This window comes from Corvus cornix, chromosome 1, assembly GCF_000738735.6.
Source record: "Corvus cornix cornix isolate S_Up_H32 chromosome 1, ASM73873v5, whole genome shotgun sequence".
NCBI lineage: Eukaryota > Metazoa > Chordata > Aves > Passeriformes > Corvidae > Corvus > Corvus cornix.
Window position 1 is genome coordinate 78,866,138 of NC_046332.1, and position 16,227 is coordinate 78,882,364.

General features: G+C 36.9%; 1 protein-coding gene across 1 annotated transcript in view; it reads left to right on the forward strand.

The window, feature by feature from the left end:
- Window positions 1-16,227, forward strand: part of PCCA (propionyl-CoA carboxylase subunit alpha) — a 274,195-nt gene that overhangs the window by 122,920 nt on the left and 135,048 nt on the right. Inside the window, exons 16-17 of the mRNA XM_039561855.1 lie at window positions 730-805; window positions 11,526-11,636. Coding sequence (XP_039417789.1) covers window positions 730-805; window positions 11,526-11,636 — 187 coding nt within the window. The remainder of the gene's footprint in view (window positions 1-729; window positions 806-11,525; window positions 11,637-16,227) is intronic.

Here is a 16,227-nt window from a genome sequence, read left to right on the forward strand (position 1 = left end):
AGCATGTTAAAGGATTGGTAAATCAGTATTTTAAAGGTGCCAGGCATAACATGCCTCAAGGGAATAAAAAAGAAGTGAAGGAAGATGTACAGTAGTGGAAATCTACGGTTACTTCTAAATAAAATTCTTTTTACCTTTTGACACTGTAATTATTTGTCTTGCAGTTTCTAATTATTAAGAAGATTCTGATTTAAACACTAGTCTTTATTGTCTGACTTAGATGCTGCCAATCTATCTTTTTAAACATAGTCTAGGCTGGATGAAAATGTCAATAATTCTGGCTTCCAAAAAAGAAGCATTGAAAGAAATGGTTGATATTGTCTCTTAGTATTAGTTTTTATTCATAAGGAATATATTGGTAAAATTAAAATATGACATGATAGAGTTCAGTTCTCCAAAATATTATATCTTATGAGTTTGTTGGGCATTAGGAATCTGGAGAGTCAGCTTGGATATTGAGCCTCTTGTCTGATTTTCTGAGGGCTTGCTTAGATGCTTTAAGTTTTATGAAGGAAAAGTGATTGGCCTTCTTTCATTGAATGGGTTAAAAGATCTTAGCTTTTTCTTGATGTTTCAGGGAGCCTCTATAGCACAGATACAGTAATGGCCAAGAAATGGTTTTATGACTGCAGAAGTTCTACAAGCCTATTTAATTTTTAAATGCTTTTCAAATTCTAGAGACAAACATCTAATTTCTAGGTAATGTAAATACGTTTTTTTTTTCTTTAGCTGATTACCTATGGTTCTAATAGAGCTGAAGCCCTGAAAAGAATGGAAGAGGCTTTGGACAACTACGTAATTCGAGGTAACTAGAGAAATTTGGATTCCTAGTGTGATAGGCTGTCATCTATTTCAAGAAAACAGCTTGAAAATGTAGTAATTAGCAAATTGAGTAAAGTTCCCACTTTTTAAGTGCAAATTAAAACAGGAAAAGCTTGTGTTAATTAAGCTGAGAAGATACATCAACTCTAAAGAGACTTTTTTCCCCTCCATTTTTTTCTCTTGAGTATTATGAGATAAATATTTAAATAACTTTCTTAAAACTCATAGTTCTCACTGAATGGTAGCATGTAATTGATTTATTATGTTGTAGAGGGGAAAAAAAGGCTTCTGTACTGTAGGAAATTTAAGGTAATTGCCATTTTATAGGAATTTAATACATTGATTGCAATTAAACATTATCACAATGCAGTATTTGATTTTGTGTATATATATATTTCTCTTATTTTCAAGATCATTGTTTAGGTGTGGGCAAATACAGATGTGGGCTATTGATCAGTATGTGTTTTAGCTCTTGCCCTCTGATTGCATAGGAGATGCAGCCATTCTTCCAGGCTTTCTAAGCAGCAGGGGTGAAGCAGCCCTGACTAGTTCACTCTAAGTTTTGGTGAGGGCAGTCATGTTTTGTGTGGGAGAAATCTTTAGGTCTTCCTCTGTGTCTTGTAGAAAATAAGGACAACTCAGGGTAAAAGAGGTAAAAAATTTCTATTAAGTTTCTGTAAAACTTGGTTTGGCCTTAATGCTGTGCTGCTGAATGGTACAGATCCCATGTCAAACTCAAAAGATTTATCTGTCGAGGGGAAAATGAACATTCCTCTACCACGGTGTACCTAGGTAGATGGTAGGATTAGCCATTGTAAATGAACGGCTAACTCTAACATGAATTTATATTGGTGCAACTTGAGCCATTAGAATATTGCAGTACAATGTGCTGATGTAAACCCCTGCTGTATAACAGCTGAGTAAATTTATATGAGTGAGAAATTTATACTGCTGTAGTTAGATTGATGTGAGGTGGGATTTGTTAGTGTTGTTTTTAATGGAGACAGGCTCTGGATTCACACTCAATTGTATTGATAGCAAGTGATGCTGAAAGTATTTTATTTCATGAGAATATTGCAAATGTGTGTGGAGCATTGTCTTTTATTATGTGCTATAATATGGGGTGGAAACTTACCAATTGTTTGTGCTTAGGTGTTCTACACAGATGTTTATGTACCTAACAACAGTTCCACAGATTATAAATACTTGTAAACTATATGAGACCTTACACCTGAAAAGTACTAATTTGTATTCTTGAGGTTTCTACAGTCTTTTTATTAGTATGCATGTATCTATCATATCTGATGTCTCTGTAGTATTTGTCTGAGAAAGCTTTTAGTCTATTAAAAACATTTAAAGAGGTAATTAGTGAACTACAGGGGGAATTTTTTTTTAAAGTACTGCAAACCACAAAATTTAATGTACTACAGGTTTCAAAAGTAGATTAATTTCAGAACACATTTTTAGTTGCAGTGGCCAGTGGTTTCCATTTGAAAACCACCGGGATTTTTGTGTCATTTTACACAGCTGGTAGTTTCTTCTCCGTGTTTATTTAAAATGGAACGTTTGTGGATATTAAAGTATCTCTTCTCTTGCCTAGTGTGAATGATTCTTGGTAGGGTAGTTAGTAGAAACTGTCCCATCTGTAATGTTCTAAACTGCATTGACATGTGCAGAACTCCTTCTTTTTTTTTTCCTAAAGCAATTGTGTGTATTTTTGCTTTACAATGTTGGGTTCCTATGTAACAAAATATTAAACTACCTTGATCTTTTGTAAAGCGCATCACATGAAGTCTTTTCCATACTTGAGTTTTTGTTAGTAGTAAAAGATACAGAATAATTTTTTTACCTAGTTTTGGAGTTACTTGGTTTTATGCTTGAATAGTGAGCTTGTACATAACTATTTAGAGATTACCAGTCTTCCTGAATAGTGTGCTCCAGATTCCTATTTCTCAACACAGCCCCCTTGTCCCTCTGATTTCCTGGGAAGCAGCATTTATGTTTGCATTGTGTTTTAGAGACACTGTGTTTTTCCCTGTAAGTAATGAAATAACTCTTCTGAGTTACAAAGCATTTTAGGTAAGCAATACCAGCTGAAGTAAGTGTCAGTTGTAGTGATTATATACACTGTGAGAATTTTAGATTTAAAATCCCAAGGATTGCAATTTCTGTAAACAAAGATGCTTGTTCACTCACATGGGATGGGAATGGGATATAGGGTGACTGGTTAACAGGTCAAGGACCATCTAATATGTAGCTGAGGGACTGCTAATGGAGGATGGATCTTCCCCATCACTTCTGTGTCACTGGTTCAAAGCAGACAAAAGTTGGTAAGGCATTTTAGTCACTACTATTTTGATGGTTGCTCACTGACCTGTGTGAAATCAGTGGTTTTTATCCAGTTCCTAGAAGACAAATGTCTTCTTGGAGCAAATGCCACTATACAGTGTCATTCATGGCAGTCCCGGCAGAGAATCCAGGACTGAAGTAGCACAGTGACCCTTCAGGAGGTGACTCATAGGCTGGGTTGAGGCATGTTGGCAATGTGAAGGGCAAGGACTTACTCTGCTGCTCCTTGTCTGTTGGCTGTGTGAGAAAACATTCAGTTTCTACTGCTGTGGCTTTGGGATATTCACAAGTTACCCTGTTCCTTTTTAGCTCCATCCCATTTACAGGGAACAAGTCCCCAGACTATAGTCTTTATTGATTTGTTTTCTTGGACTGGATACTACCTGGCCTTGAATTCATGGTTTAGCTGTCCTTCCCAGTTAAATCTGCCTGAGACAATCATGAAGGAAATTAAAATAATTAAATTTTAAAAACAGTTAATACTTGCAAAGAAAGCAGACTTAAGCAAAATTTGAGTAAATAATACCTTAAGCAACCAAGGCTCCATCATACAGTGCCTGTAATAGCAGTATCTTCATAAAAAATGTTGAATAAAGCAAATTGGGATATTTGCAACAATGCTGTGCTCTGAAAATGCCTGTTGCATTAATATTCTATTCCAGTTCAGGTTGATGACAACTTGTATGCAGTGATAACAGAAATTCTACAGTCTGTTCATTGGTAGATGCTAAAAGTGTGACTAACTCAAGACTGAGTCAAGAGAGAGTCAATGTGATCATGGGAACATAATCTCCATCTTTTTTTCTGTGTAATACCTCTGTTGTTGTTAATGGGAGCAGATGAAAGTCTAGGATAGTGTTTCTTTGAGTTGTGGATTAGATTAAATGATCTCTTGAGGTTCTTTACAGTCTAAATTATTCTGACAGGAACTGACTCCTCTGCTGAGAACTGATCTGAATTCAAAATCTCAGCTGAGACTCCTGAATGACAAAGGGTCTAATTAGGTAACATTTTTATCTCTGAATCTTGCAGTATAGTTCAGGAGTGATTAAAGTTAAGGGTCCAACCCAGAATTGTCTCAAGAAGAGACACTTCTTGTTTTATGTAGTTGGTTACTGGAGAATTTGTGAAGAGTGAAAAGTTCAAGATTCCAGTTAAGCACAGAGGCGCTGTTCCTCATTGGGATGAGGCATGATTTATTTCCTTTGAGCATGCACTGTTGTTAGTAGTTCATTTCTGTCTCTTATGGTACTTTTTTCAGAAACTTTTTGTTTTGTGGGGTTCTTTTTGGGGGGGAAGGGGATGTTAATTTGAGCAACAGAAACAGGGTATTGAAAGAATGCCTTTCAGTGTATCTCTTGTGTCTGTAAACATGATGTGGTATGCTTTCCTTCTTGGTTTTTCTAAAGTTTTAATACGTTTTTGTCATTTCTGGTGCTGGATAATATATTCATTTGAAGGCATGTATAAATCCCAGTATGAAGTTTTGGAAAGTTTGTGTATGAAAGTTATTTTTATCTATTTAAATAAAAGAAATGCTTATATTTATGCAGCAAGTAGAACACATTATCAATTCACTAGAGGTCTGATTGGAGATATCTAGTGAGATAGCTCATATCCTTGAGTGCAGATTCCTGTAATTCCTGAATCCTGTAATCTTTCCTTTGACCTTTGTTTGGGTTTTTATCTTCCCTGAGCATTCAAAAGTAAAGCAATAACCTGAAATTTAAGTCTTTATACAAAGTCAACCCTTTTCTGTTGAGATCTTGCTTGCTGTGTAGAGAGAGGAATGTAGTGGACCATTTGGGAGAAAGAAGAGTGGAAAAATGAGCCTCTGAGGAAAAAAGTAAGCGGCAGATAGAGCAAGAAGGAGTAGAAATGAGGAGGAAATAAGGGACCCACCAGCTGGGGATGGGGGAATCTTCCAGCATGAGGTGAAAGAGCAAACATGAAATAGAAACCAGAAAAGTGTTAAATAACTGTAGTGAGTGTTTGAGGGGAGAAAAGAAATGTAGACGTTAACTCTTGAGTGGAGACCTGCCAGAATAGTGGCAGCCGAAACTGTTGTCTTGATCTTTTTGCAAATGTAAACACACTAATTGGGGGGGGGGGAAAGGAGAGCTGTACTAATGTTGTTAGAAGGCCTTGGCTTTCCAAGAATCACAAAATGAGTAAGATTGGAAGGGATCACAGTGGATCATGTGGTCCAACCTCTCTGCTCAAGCAGGATCATCCTAGAGCACGAGAAAAAACACTCATCTGTGATTTTAGTATTTTATCATCTATTTCAAATAAATTAATTTCAGGTACAAAGCTTTTCACAGTAAACTTTAATTTAGATCCGAACATCATAAGTGACTGGGTTATTTTGTTTTAACTTAAATGATACTTCTCAATGGCAGTATACATGTGAGTTTTAGACTCTCCTGTATTCTTATCCTCTGCAAATGCTCTCACTGGTATTGTGAGCAAAACAATCTTTGTGTGTAAGAAGCCTATTTGCCTGGAAAAACAGCGTATAATGTCTGTTCTTAAATGAAATGAGTTTTTGTTTTTTAAATGAGCATTTAAAAAATGCTTCAACGGGTCATACAACTTCTGCATAACAGAGGTAACAGGCTGGTAGTTCTGCAAGAGTATTTGTGTTCTCACCCATTGCAGCAGGGACCAGCAGATTCCCAAGTGTATCGATGTAGAAACCGAAACTGGAGAAGGGAAGGAAACAAACTTAGTTCAAAATCATTAGAAGGGACCATTTCAGCACGCTTAGTAGCATCAGCTTGGAGCTCAGATGCTGCTCCTGTTTGTTCTCTCCTTTTCTTAAGCCAGTCATGAGGGAGGGAGTGGGAATGGCAGCCTCTTAGTGAAATGTAGTGGCATATAGTTTAGGAAGGATTACAGGTTGCCACTGTCCTGTGGAGAAGAAAGAGGGAATGCCAATTGAAGTACAGCCTGATCAGGTAAAAGAGGAAGGCAATGTTATTGGTGCAGAAGGGGAAATTAAAGTAAGGTACTTTTTTTTTGTCGGATAAGTTTTTTGTTTGTATGGTTTTTTTCTCTCCCTTTGATTAAGGAGAAAGAACTGGGGCAGTGAAAAACAAGAAATGTAATGTGCCCAGTTGAGAAGGCACTGAAAAACAAGTGCTGTTATTTCCCTAGATATAAAGTTGTCCTAGTGTTCTATTCCCTGTCTTTAAAGTAAAAGGATATCTGAGGAGAGGATGATGGCAGAATGGCCATTTATTTTCTTTCACTTTTCTTGATGAAGCCTGCTTAGCTTTTGCTTCCAATTATTCTACAGATTCAAGCATTCATATGTGTTTGCTAACACTGTAAATAATGGTCCTCTTACTAAGAAGTTCAGAACCACATGCAATTACAAAATTTAGTTTGAGTTTGAACTTACAATTTTACAGTATGATGTTACCATATATTATGTCCTTTTACCTCCCTTCCTTTTGCCCTTTATCCTGGTGTGTGAATTCAGTGAGCTTCAGACTTTTGTATCTGAGAGAATGATTGTTTTTAGTTGGAATACATGTTCAGCTCTGAGGGTCAGTGGTGTACTGATCCCATGTGAGAATTTTATGCGGATGTTTAAAATTAAAAGCTAAAAACCCCTTTTTTTCTTGCTTTTGGGGTAGGACTTCATATGCAGATAGCCAGCTCTGAAGTGAGTTGTAGCAAAACACAAGCTTTGAAAGACAATTAAATAGTTGAATGTTGAGGGTTTCAGGGAATATTATGAAAACTTTTGGAATTACGAACATGGAGGCTTGCTGGGTAGTAATCATGGACTTGAGAAGTTCATGTGTTGAAAGTGGTGTTTTCACAGTCTGTGCAAATCCGATAATGTTCTTGTTTTAAGTGAACAGCAGAATAATCAGTGTTTCATAATACTCCGTGCAGAGGTTAGTTAATATATTTTTTATATTTTCTTTAGAGAAATAACTGAGATACCTCCTAAGCTTCATCACATTTATTCTTATTCAGCATTTAAATTGTTGGGTGATAGTTTAGCTTTGCTGGCTTGTTAAAAAGAGAAACCTCTAGTCCTGTACTCCACATGTTGGTTTTGCAGTCAGTAAGTATGCAGATAAAGTTCTTTCTGTTCCACTTAGCACCATTTGAAATTATCAGCAAGTTAAGTCTATTCAACTGCTTATCTACAGAGGGGCATGTAGGACTCCAATTAAGTTTACGTGGATAAATGCAGATTTGTGTTTGCAGGCATCAAGATGACAGAAGCTTAATACTGTAAAAAGGCTAATCAACACTGAATATGTTTAGTGTCAGTAAATATTTATAGTGAAAACATTGCCTATGATTTTGTGCCTTGGCATTCCAAGTTCTGATTTTTAGTGAGTAAAAATGTGGTGTGATATCCTCTTCATAAACTTGTTATAAAGTTGTTTTCTATAAAATGCATTTTATTGTTGTCTTTGGGTTTTCTTGTGAGGACAGGTTAGGAGTTAGGCTACAGTATATAAGTTAATGAAAAGTCTGGTGTACTTAGCAGAGTTTTTAAGGCCAAAAATGAAGAAGGGAAGGAGGCAAGATAGAGGCAGGCAGTATGGGGAGTAATTTCTTCTGATTATAATTTAATTTTTTTTTAATGAGGGCTTCTTCAAACAGGGGTTGCTAATAAGCTCTGGTGAACAGTGTGATTATTTAGTGTGCTCCTGTATTCATTAGGCAATAATGACAATTTAACTGGAAAATTAATGGAACCTCAGGAATATGTGTTCCATATAAAGCATATGAATATGTCGTTTTTAAAAATTTCATTAGGTCTCTGTAATTTAAATGCTAGTCTGCTTTCTTTTACAAATATGTTCTGGAAAATAGTGTGTAAAAATTGAAACCTAAGAAGTATACCTTAAACTGAGCTTCTACTGATGTAAAATTGTATGAAGACAACAGCCAAGTAAAATGAAAAAAAATAGACATATGGAGAATGGTGATTATTATATTTTATTATATTTTGACTTAGAGGAAAGGACTATAACTGTAACTGCAGTTCTGCATCAGCATTAACAATGTAAAAATCATGATGCTGAAGTGAAATTTTGTTTTCTGGAGGAGAAATAAATTGATATAGTTTAGGATTTTGCTTGTTTGTTGAAAATGTCATGGCTTGTCAGGCTAACAAATGTGATTTTCTTCCTGGCAGTCTGCAGATCTAGTCAAGAAAAAGAAAAATTCTCTGAAAACCATTGCAACATAAATACAATATACTTCAGTTTAGTGTTTAACTTTGCATGAAATAAGCACTGCCTGTTAGCCTCTGTTTGATCCTGTGAGAGTGTGAGGCTGATGTCTGGCCAGTGTTTTGGAAGCAGCAGGTAGTCAGGAGCAAGCTGCTCTAGGGGTCCATATTTCTGTAGCCTAGTAGTTACTCACACACAGATGGAGACCTTATGAACTTTGACAGAGGTCACACTAAATTGCAAATCTAAAACTTCTAGACTTCTGAAGGATTACACTGGTAATTTTTTTTAACGCCATATAGATTTGGTACATCACTAAAAGTATCAACTCAGTCTTGAGAAGCAGATCAACCATGCAGTCATTGCTCACATAATGGTCACAGGGACTGATAAAGATAGCCTTTCATGATACTTTAAAGGGAAACTTGTTTATTACGTTTTTAATTTGTATATGTAAAAAGCATTCACATTGCTTCCCAAACACCTAGGCTTGTCTGCTCTATTGAACTTATTAAAGAAATTTTGGAGCTTAAAACATTGCAGAAGCCTCATATTTTTCAGATGCACACGAGTTAGAAATAATTAAGAATACTCATAGTATTTTTTTGATTTTAGGTCTTTTGGGGCAGTCGGTTGAGACACCAAGCTCTGTCATCAGCCATCACCTCACCAGGGATCTTAACAGCAGTTTAGGAAAGAAAAATGTGAGATGATCTGGTTACAACATTGCAGCATGTTTAAACCCTTGATTCAAAGTTGGGCAGCACTGAAAAACTCCTGTTTGTCTTGATGCTGGACTTAATAGATGAAGTCTCTGGGATATTTCGACTTACTATTCAAATTGGAAATTTTGGGGGGAAGTTTGTAGCAGACAAAGACAGACATTATTTATTTACAAGTTATGGTAATTTAGCATAAGATTTTTAATTCTTTTGTGTAGTGGAGATGCAGTGTGACTTCCATTCGGTGTTTATGAAATCAGGGTCTGTGAATGATTATTTAGGTCGCAGGCAGCAAGGATCTTCTTTTAATCAAATGGACAAATTTCTATCATGTCATTATTGAACTGGTTGTGTCATGTGCTATTTAATGGCTCACAAACGAGTCTTTAAAACTGTGACTTCATGATTCAATGAGGCTCAGTCTGACTCTGTGTTGAAAGTGGTTTCAGTGATGGCCACACAGAGAGCTTGAAAATTCACACCAGCAGCAGACTAGTAGGGGAAAAAAGCTTTGAAAGTGTTTGAACTGGTCTGCATATAAAATAACAAGGATGTTGTCCATGCTTCTAAACTGGAAAAACACAAAAGAAAAAGGAGTGTAGAAGAATCTCCTGTAGCCACAGCAATTTGCATGGTAGTACTGCTAGTGTCTTTGCTTTGGTGGGATCCCAACAAGGGAAGAAATCCAAATAACTTAATTTACAGCTGTAATACCTGAGTTTACAATGAATTATTTTTCAATATTATTTTAAACTAGAACTATTAGGAAAAAAGTGCAAGTAATTGAATAATGTCATCTCTAATTGTGATCATATCATCACAATAACTTGTGAGTAAACACAGCTGAAGTTGAAGTACAGAATTTTGTGCTATGCAAGAGAAGTGGATGCACAGACAAATTTTTGCTATGAACTGTTTTGTGATGTGTTCTGCATTTTATACTTAATGGTGGACAGCTAAAGCCAAAGTTAATGTGACACAGCAAATGCAATGTGATTTGGAGTTACCTGTTCCTCTGACGCTGACAAAAGAATGTGAATTTCTTTGCATTTCCAGAGGGGTGAGAATGTGCGCAGCTGAGGTTGGATAACCTCTTTCCTATAGCAGCTCCTCATTTATCCATACCTGGAATAAATCAACACCTGCAATGCTCCTGAACTGCATGTCTATTTCAGCTTCTCTTAAGAAGTATTAATGTTTTTGAGCCAGTGTTATCGTGTGTAGTCATATTGGCACTGAACTCTTCTGGCTCATCAGATTTGATCTCTTTCTAAAATTGAGAAGAGAATGGAGATAAAGATGGTGGTTTTCTTACCTGTAATCTTAAACTTTCCAAAGATGACCTGTATGCTATTTTCAAAAGAGAGACAGTACCTTCTTTTTGAAAATTGTTTGCAGTAAGGAGAAGATAATTTAAATGATCTAGGGAGTTTTTTCTCAAAGATTTTTTTTTTTGCATCCCCTTTCTTCTCCTACCTCTTATAAGGACTTTCTTGTATTTAGTATTTCAGTGAAATGACTTCTAGTGACCGTCATATTCAGTCCTAAACTGCAAGCACTTCTGGCAAAGTGCAGTTTAGCATTAAGTCACTAACTTAATTACATAGAAGTTATTCAACTAAAACGAAAATCATTTAGGAGATGGAGGAGACAGGCTGAGAAGTAGAATGAGAAAGAGATGAAGAAATGCAGAAAACATAAGTAGCATAATACTCAAAGAAATTAAAGGATAAAGGTGGCTCTAAAGTTTCTGTGGTAAGTTATTTTAAAATTAAGTAAATAATTTTTGTGGGCTTATGCCTAACAGGGTCACAGAGAGGTCCTAAAGAGGAGCCAGGGTATTGAATGAAAGAATTGACCAGGTGAGGTTGGATAAAGGTACATGTGGAGGAAGCAATACATTTCTGTTTTGTAAGTTACACAGGAGTCTCTTAAGTGTTACAAATGATAAAAATGTTGTAAAATGGTATGTTAAGTGGTAAAACTGTTTACTGTATTTCTTTACTGTGATTGGGGCATAACATGGTGCATATCTTTCATTCAGGCTTCAGTGGAATTGAGCTAATATTTGTCATTTCAAGGAGATGGCTGTGGTCTTGCCTACATCTTCTAGAACTGGACCAAAAGTCTCTTGGTTGTGCTTGCTGTCCTTAACTCAACTAGGTGTTTGAATTAGGCTTGATGAGGTGAAAATTTAGATTGTTTACTTTATAATTAAACGGAGTGTTTAAAAGGGTGTGTCTTGAGGCAGGAGTGAAACAAAACTGGTAAATCTGCATTGATTACATCAGTACTGTGGTATCTAGGTTGTGAACAAGTATTTCTTCCAGAAAGAGTTCATATTTTTATAAGTCCTTTCCTATTGTAATTTGTGATTAATGTCACCTGATTTTGTATTGATTTGTTTTTTTTTTGTTTTCAGGTGTGGCTCACAATATTTCTTTACTGCGAGAAGTGATCGTCCATCCACGCTTTGTTCAAGGAGACATCAGCACTAAATTCCTTCCTGAAGTCTATCCTGATGGTTTTAAAGGTTTGTTCCATTTGGAAATGTTTCTTTTCTTGAGTGGTGTTGTTTTTGATTATTGTTCCTTTATATTTTCAGACTGACATGTTCCCCAGTCTTTACTTTTTCTTCAAATATATCTGTGTATACACACAATTAGAGTTTTTAAATAATGCATTAAGTTGAAATAGCTAATTTTTTTTATCTTCAGGAAGGCAAAATATGTATTTCTAGTGATAAAATAGTAAATTAAGTACACCCAAAGTCAAGAAAAACCATTTGTAGGTGATATGAAATATGTAAAATAAACATCAGTTCTGCTGTGCTATCATACTTCATTACAGACAGACTGTTAACTATAGTAAGATAAGATTTCTTTTTACTCAGCACTGTTGCTTCTTCAGTAAGTTGGTGTAGCACCTCTAGAATTGCCTTTTGGCACCGTTTGTTTTAACTGTAGCCTTGTCTGAGGATCTGGCATTTTATCAGAATATTTCAGTACCCTGGTCTTAATACTCATTAGACACAGTAATGGGCATCATTTTGAAATTGTTAACTCATACACTACGTTAACATAAACACAAATTTATTTCTTTACAACATCCCAAACTACTCAATTTCAAAAATGTTTACCAATGGTTGCTAGAAAAATGTAAGGAAACAAATAGATTGGTTTCCTTTCACAAGTAACAGGTTTTGAAAGGTTGACTTCTCTCTTAGCTAATCTGCTGTAGATGCTTTCTTGGCCTGTGTGGTCAGAGATTCAGTTCTTCCATACAGGTCTCTCACCTCAGCTGGCATTCATCAGGCAGAACATCTTCCTTATTTAAAAAAAGACAGTATTTATAGTTCATCATTCATGGGTCCTTTATGAATCCCGTGGAGATTCCTTTTCCCCCATTCATCATTAATCCAATGTGGCAGAATCCTCATCCCACTTTGGAGGCAGCACTGCCAGATTGGCAGTCACTGGATATGACTGGCACCTTGCCAAATTCTAGTCTCATTAAGGAGCAGAACAGATTTTTCTTACCTCAGGACTCAGTGTGTGAGTGTGTGGATGACTATTCTTTGCACCAGAACTACTCGATATCATGATGTCATTGACAACTCTGTGTGTGATACTGTCCTACATGTGGGATTAATGCATCCTGCTTGTTCCTGGCTCCTGACTGAGACCACAGGAACAGGTGTTGGCCACCTTGAGTGGTAGTGGGCTTGTGATGCTTCAAGCTGAAAAGTTCCTTTGTTGTCTTTGCTAGGGGGTACTTAGCTAATCTTTGGGTAACTCAGCTGGCTTTCATCCAGCAGCATTGAAAATGATCAGGGTACTCTGATCATCTGCTCCTGAAGCTGCTCTTGAAGGCTTGGTGCTGCTGTAGTTGGTCTTTCTCCCTTCCCTGACACTTGAATACAAAATCTCATGTCTTGTCTCTCTGATGTTTCTGGGACTATTCAGTCCTCTTCCTGAGTAGATCCAGATCTCTTAACCACCATGAAATCTGCATGTTTTTACTGTTGCTGCTTTTATTGGGGTAGTTTTTTTGTAAGTTCCTGGGTTGATTTAGCTCGTGAAGGAATCTGGTGAACTTCAGTAGATGTGCAAAGTGAGTGGCAGACTGGGAATGGGGAGAGGGGAATGGAGGAAAAAGGCAAGGATGCAAGATGTTGGAATTCCAGTATCATATTGTGAGAAGGCAGCCTCACCTGGCACACAGCTGGGAACAATAAAAACATAAACCAAACAGTAGTATTATATTAACAGATTCTTAAAGATATGCTTTTGCTCTGGACACCAGAAGACACAAGAACAGATATTGTGGCAGTTCATAATCGAAACTAATGATTGGCACATGTGAAATTCCTAGACTTTGTTCCTGCTGTATGAAAAGTCTTGCTCATCTCCTTCCATGTATCAAACAAAAGCACACATTAGCCTTCTTAATGATAAATAAAGGAACATATTATGGTACTGTACTTCAGATCAAGAATACTTACTCATGAATACTGATTAAAAGCTCACCAAAGTAATTGAGAGCCCTTTTAATGATGTAGTTTGCACTGGATCAAACCCTTCATGCTTAAAAAAAAATTGATTACTTGAATTTGCGGATAGCTTTTTAAGTACCCACTGAAAAATGTTTCTGCAAATCCAAGGACTCAAATGGGAACTGCTGAATGCAAGCAAGGATGGCGGGCAGATGACAGGTAGAAGCTCAGGAAGAGAAGCAAAGACAAAAATTAACTTATGTGTAATTTCTTTAATCACTTCAACTAACTTTTTAATATAAATACCCAGGGTAAACTTTGCTAGGAGAATTTGGAAATTAAGTAGCTTCATATATCTTACTATTGCTTATAGAAGATGAATAGCTGTTAAAAAAGAGCTGTGACAATCTGAAAAATCAGAGCAATGTATAGCCAACATGGATCTGGAAATACGTAGAAATGTGTGCTGTTGTTAACAGTAGGAATCCATACCAGAGGTGTTTTAAATTTGGAAAACTTAAGAAATAGAAACGTTTCAACAGAGATGTATGTAAAGTTAATGCTCAAGCACAATCCATTGTTTCTTCTGTAAACTGCACAATTGCCACTGGTGATGTACACTGATGGTAAGTAATGAATGTCAGCTGTGTTCCTTCTGGTGACTGCATGAAGTACTGGCCCATTTCTTCTGTGCATTTTTCTTCAAGTATAAATAGCGAGTCTTACTTAAGAGTAAAATAAGAGATGCTTTGTTTTCCAGTCTCATTTTATGAGTTCCATTATAAATCCTTTATTAGAAGACCTTTACTCTAAGTTAAGAAAAAGTGAATTATTAAATGTATCTCAGCTACTTTTCCATTAACCTGTGTGATGCCCACTTCAAATTACATATAGAATGGGCATGTTCAGTAATTTTCATGATTAGAGTTTAACTCTTTCTCCCCATCTTTAAGTAAACATTCACTACCAGAAGAAATTTGTTCATTGCAAGTTATTTTAAAATAATAGCTGTGCCAAAAGTAACCTTGCGCAGAGTTTGATTAGTGTGGGAAAGCAGCTGCTGTCATGCCACTTTTTTGTCCATGTGAGGGATGGCTGGCTGGAATGCTGGCTGGCAGTAGGTTGTTGCTCTGAACATACATGTATGTTTTGGGAGGTGTGTAGATCTGAGGGTGGGTGCAGGAACGCTGATTAGGTCAGGTGACACTAGTACACCTGTGTTAGAGTGGCCTCCAAGCACTTTGCTTGCAGAATAAAAATGTTTTTCAACCATGCAGGAGTCAGATACACCATTCTACTACAGCTTCCAAACAACCTGGGAAGCCTCTGTACTTCCTAATCTGCCTGATGAGAAAGAAGTTTACTATGTATTATCCCTATTTTATAGGCACAGAAAGTGTATCTCTATTTTCACAAAGATCCAAGAGGAGTCTTGGACAAAGAACAAATAAAGGATCTTTAGGTTAGTACCCTGTTCATGGGATTAGTCATTGCGGTTCAGACTGTCTCACAGTTAATGTTTTCCTGGTTTTTGTTTAAAATATTGAGTTTTTCTTGATGTTCCACTCTTCCTGGTTATTAAATGATGTCTCAAATCAGTCAGTCTCTTTGGGAGACACATCCTGTGCCAGTGAAAGATGGGGCATTTTCCAGGAGAATATCACAAAAGTCATCCCAAAATACATGAGGGGAAAAAAGCCAGAAAAGGAATCATTTACTTTCCCTCTTCTGGCATGTTTGCCTCATTTGAATGGAGAGGAAGAACAGAAATTCTGATGGACAATCCTTTATATTTTTAATGCAGAAAGGAATAAAGAGGAAGCCCTTCTCCTCTGAAATGGCATATTGGCTCCAGAGACTGTGTGTGAGGTGAAGGCCTTTAGACGTGTTTATCATAATCATGTGGGTTGGATGAAATGATTTCTCTGCTTAATACTTACTAAACAATCTCTGGAATACTGTGTCCAGTTTTAACCTCCTCATACATGTAAGAAAGGTGGCAATAAGCTTGAGTAAGTCTAGTGAAGAGCCACAGGGGTGGTACTGGGGTTGGAATAGATGACCCGTAAGGAGAAGCTGGGAGAACCAGTCTTGTTTTTCCTGGGAGCGAGAAAGCTTAAAGTGGACCTAAGGACAGCCTTCTAGGACCTTGGGGGGGTTCCCAAGAACATGAAGCCAGGCTCTTCAATGAGTTGCACAGCAGCACAGCAAGAATCAGGGGTCAGAAACTGGAGATTTTAAAGGTCTCACTGCACAAATCTCTGAGCAACCTATTCTGAATTTGATGTTGAGATCGCTTGGTGGGGAGGGGTTTATTCACACTGAATAAACTAAGGAACTTTAAAGGTCCCTTCAACCTCAGTCATGCCATGATTCTGAGCAAAGGTGTTTTTTAGGTGAATTGGGACTGCAGCTAAGACTTTTAAATTTAGGTCTGGAGGCTTTTGCTATTAGTTGGGGGGGGAAATGCAGCTTCCCCTCTCACTGTTAGAAGATGGACGATGCTTGCTGCTAATTCCATTCATTTTTTCTGCATTGGAATCTAATATTAGTTTTAACTTTGTGAAGCTACTGGATTATAAAGGTTGACTTAACGGTTTGCTTTCTTCTTTCTGGCAGCTGAGGCTAA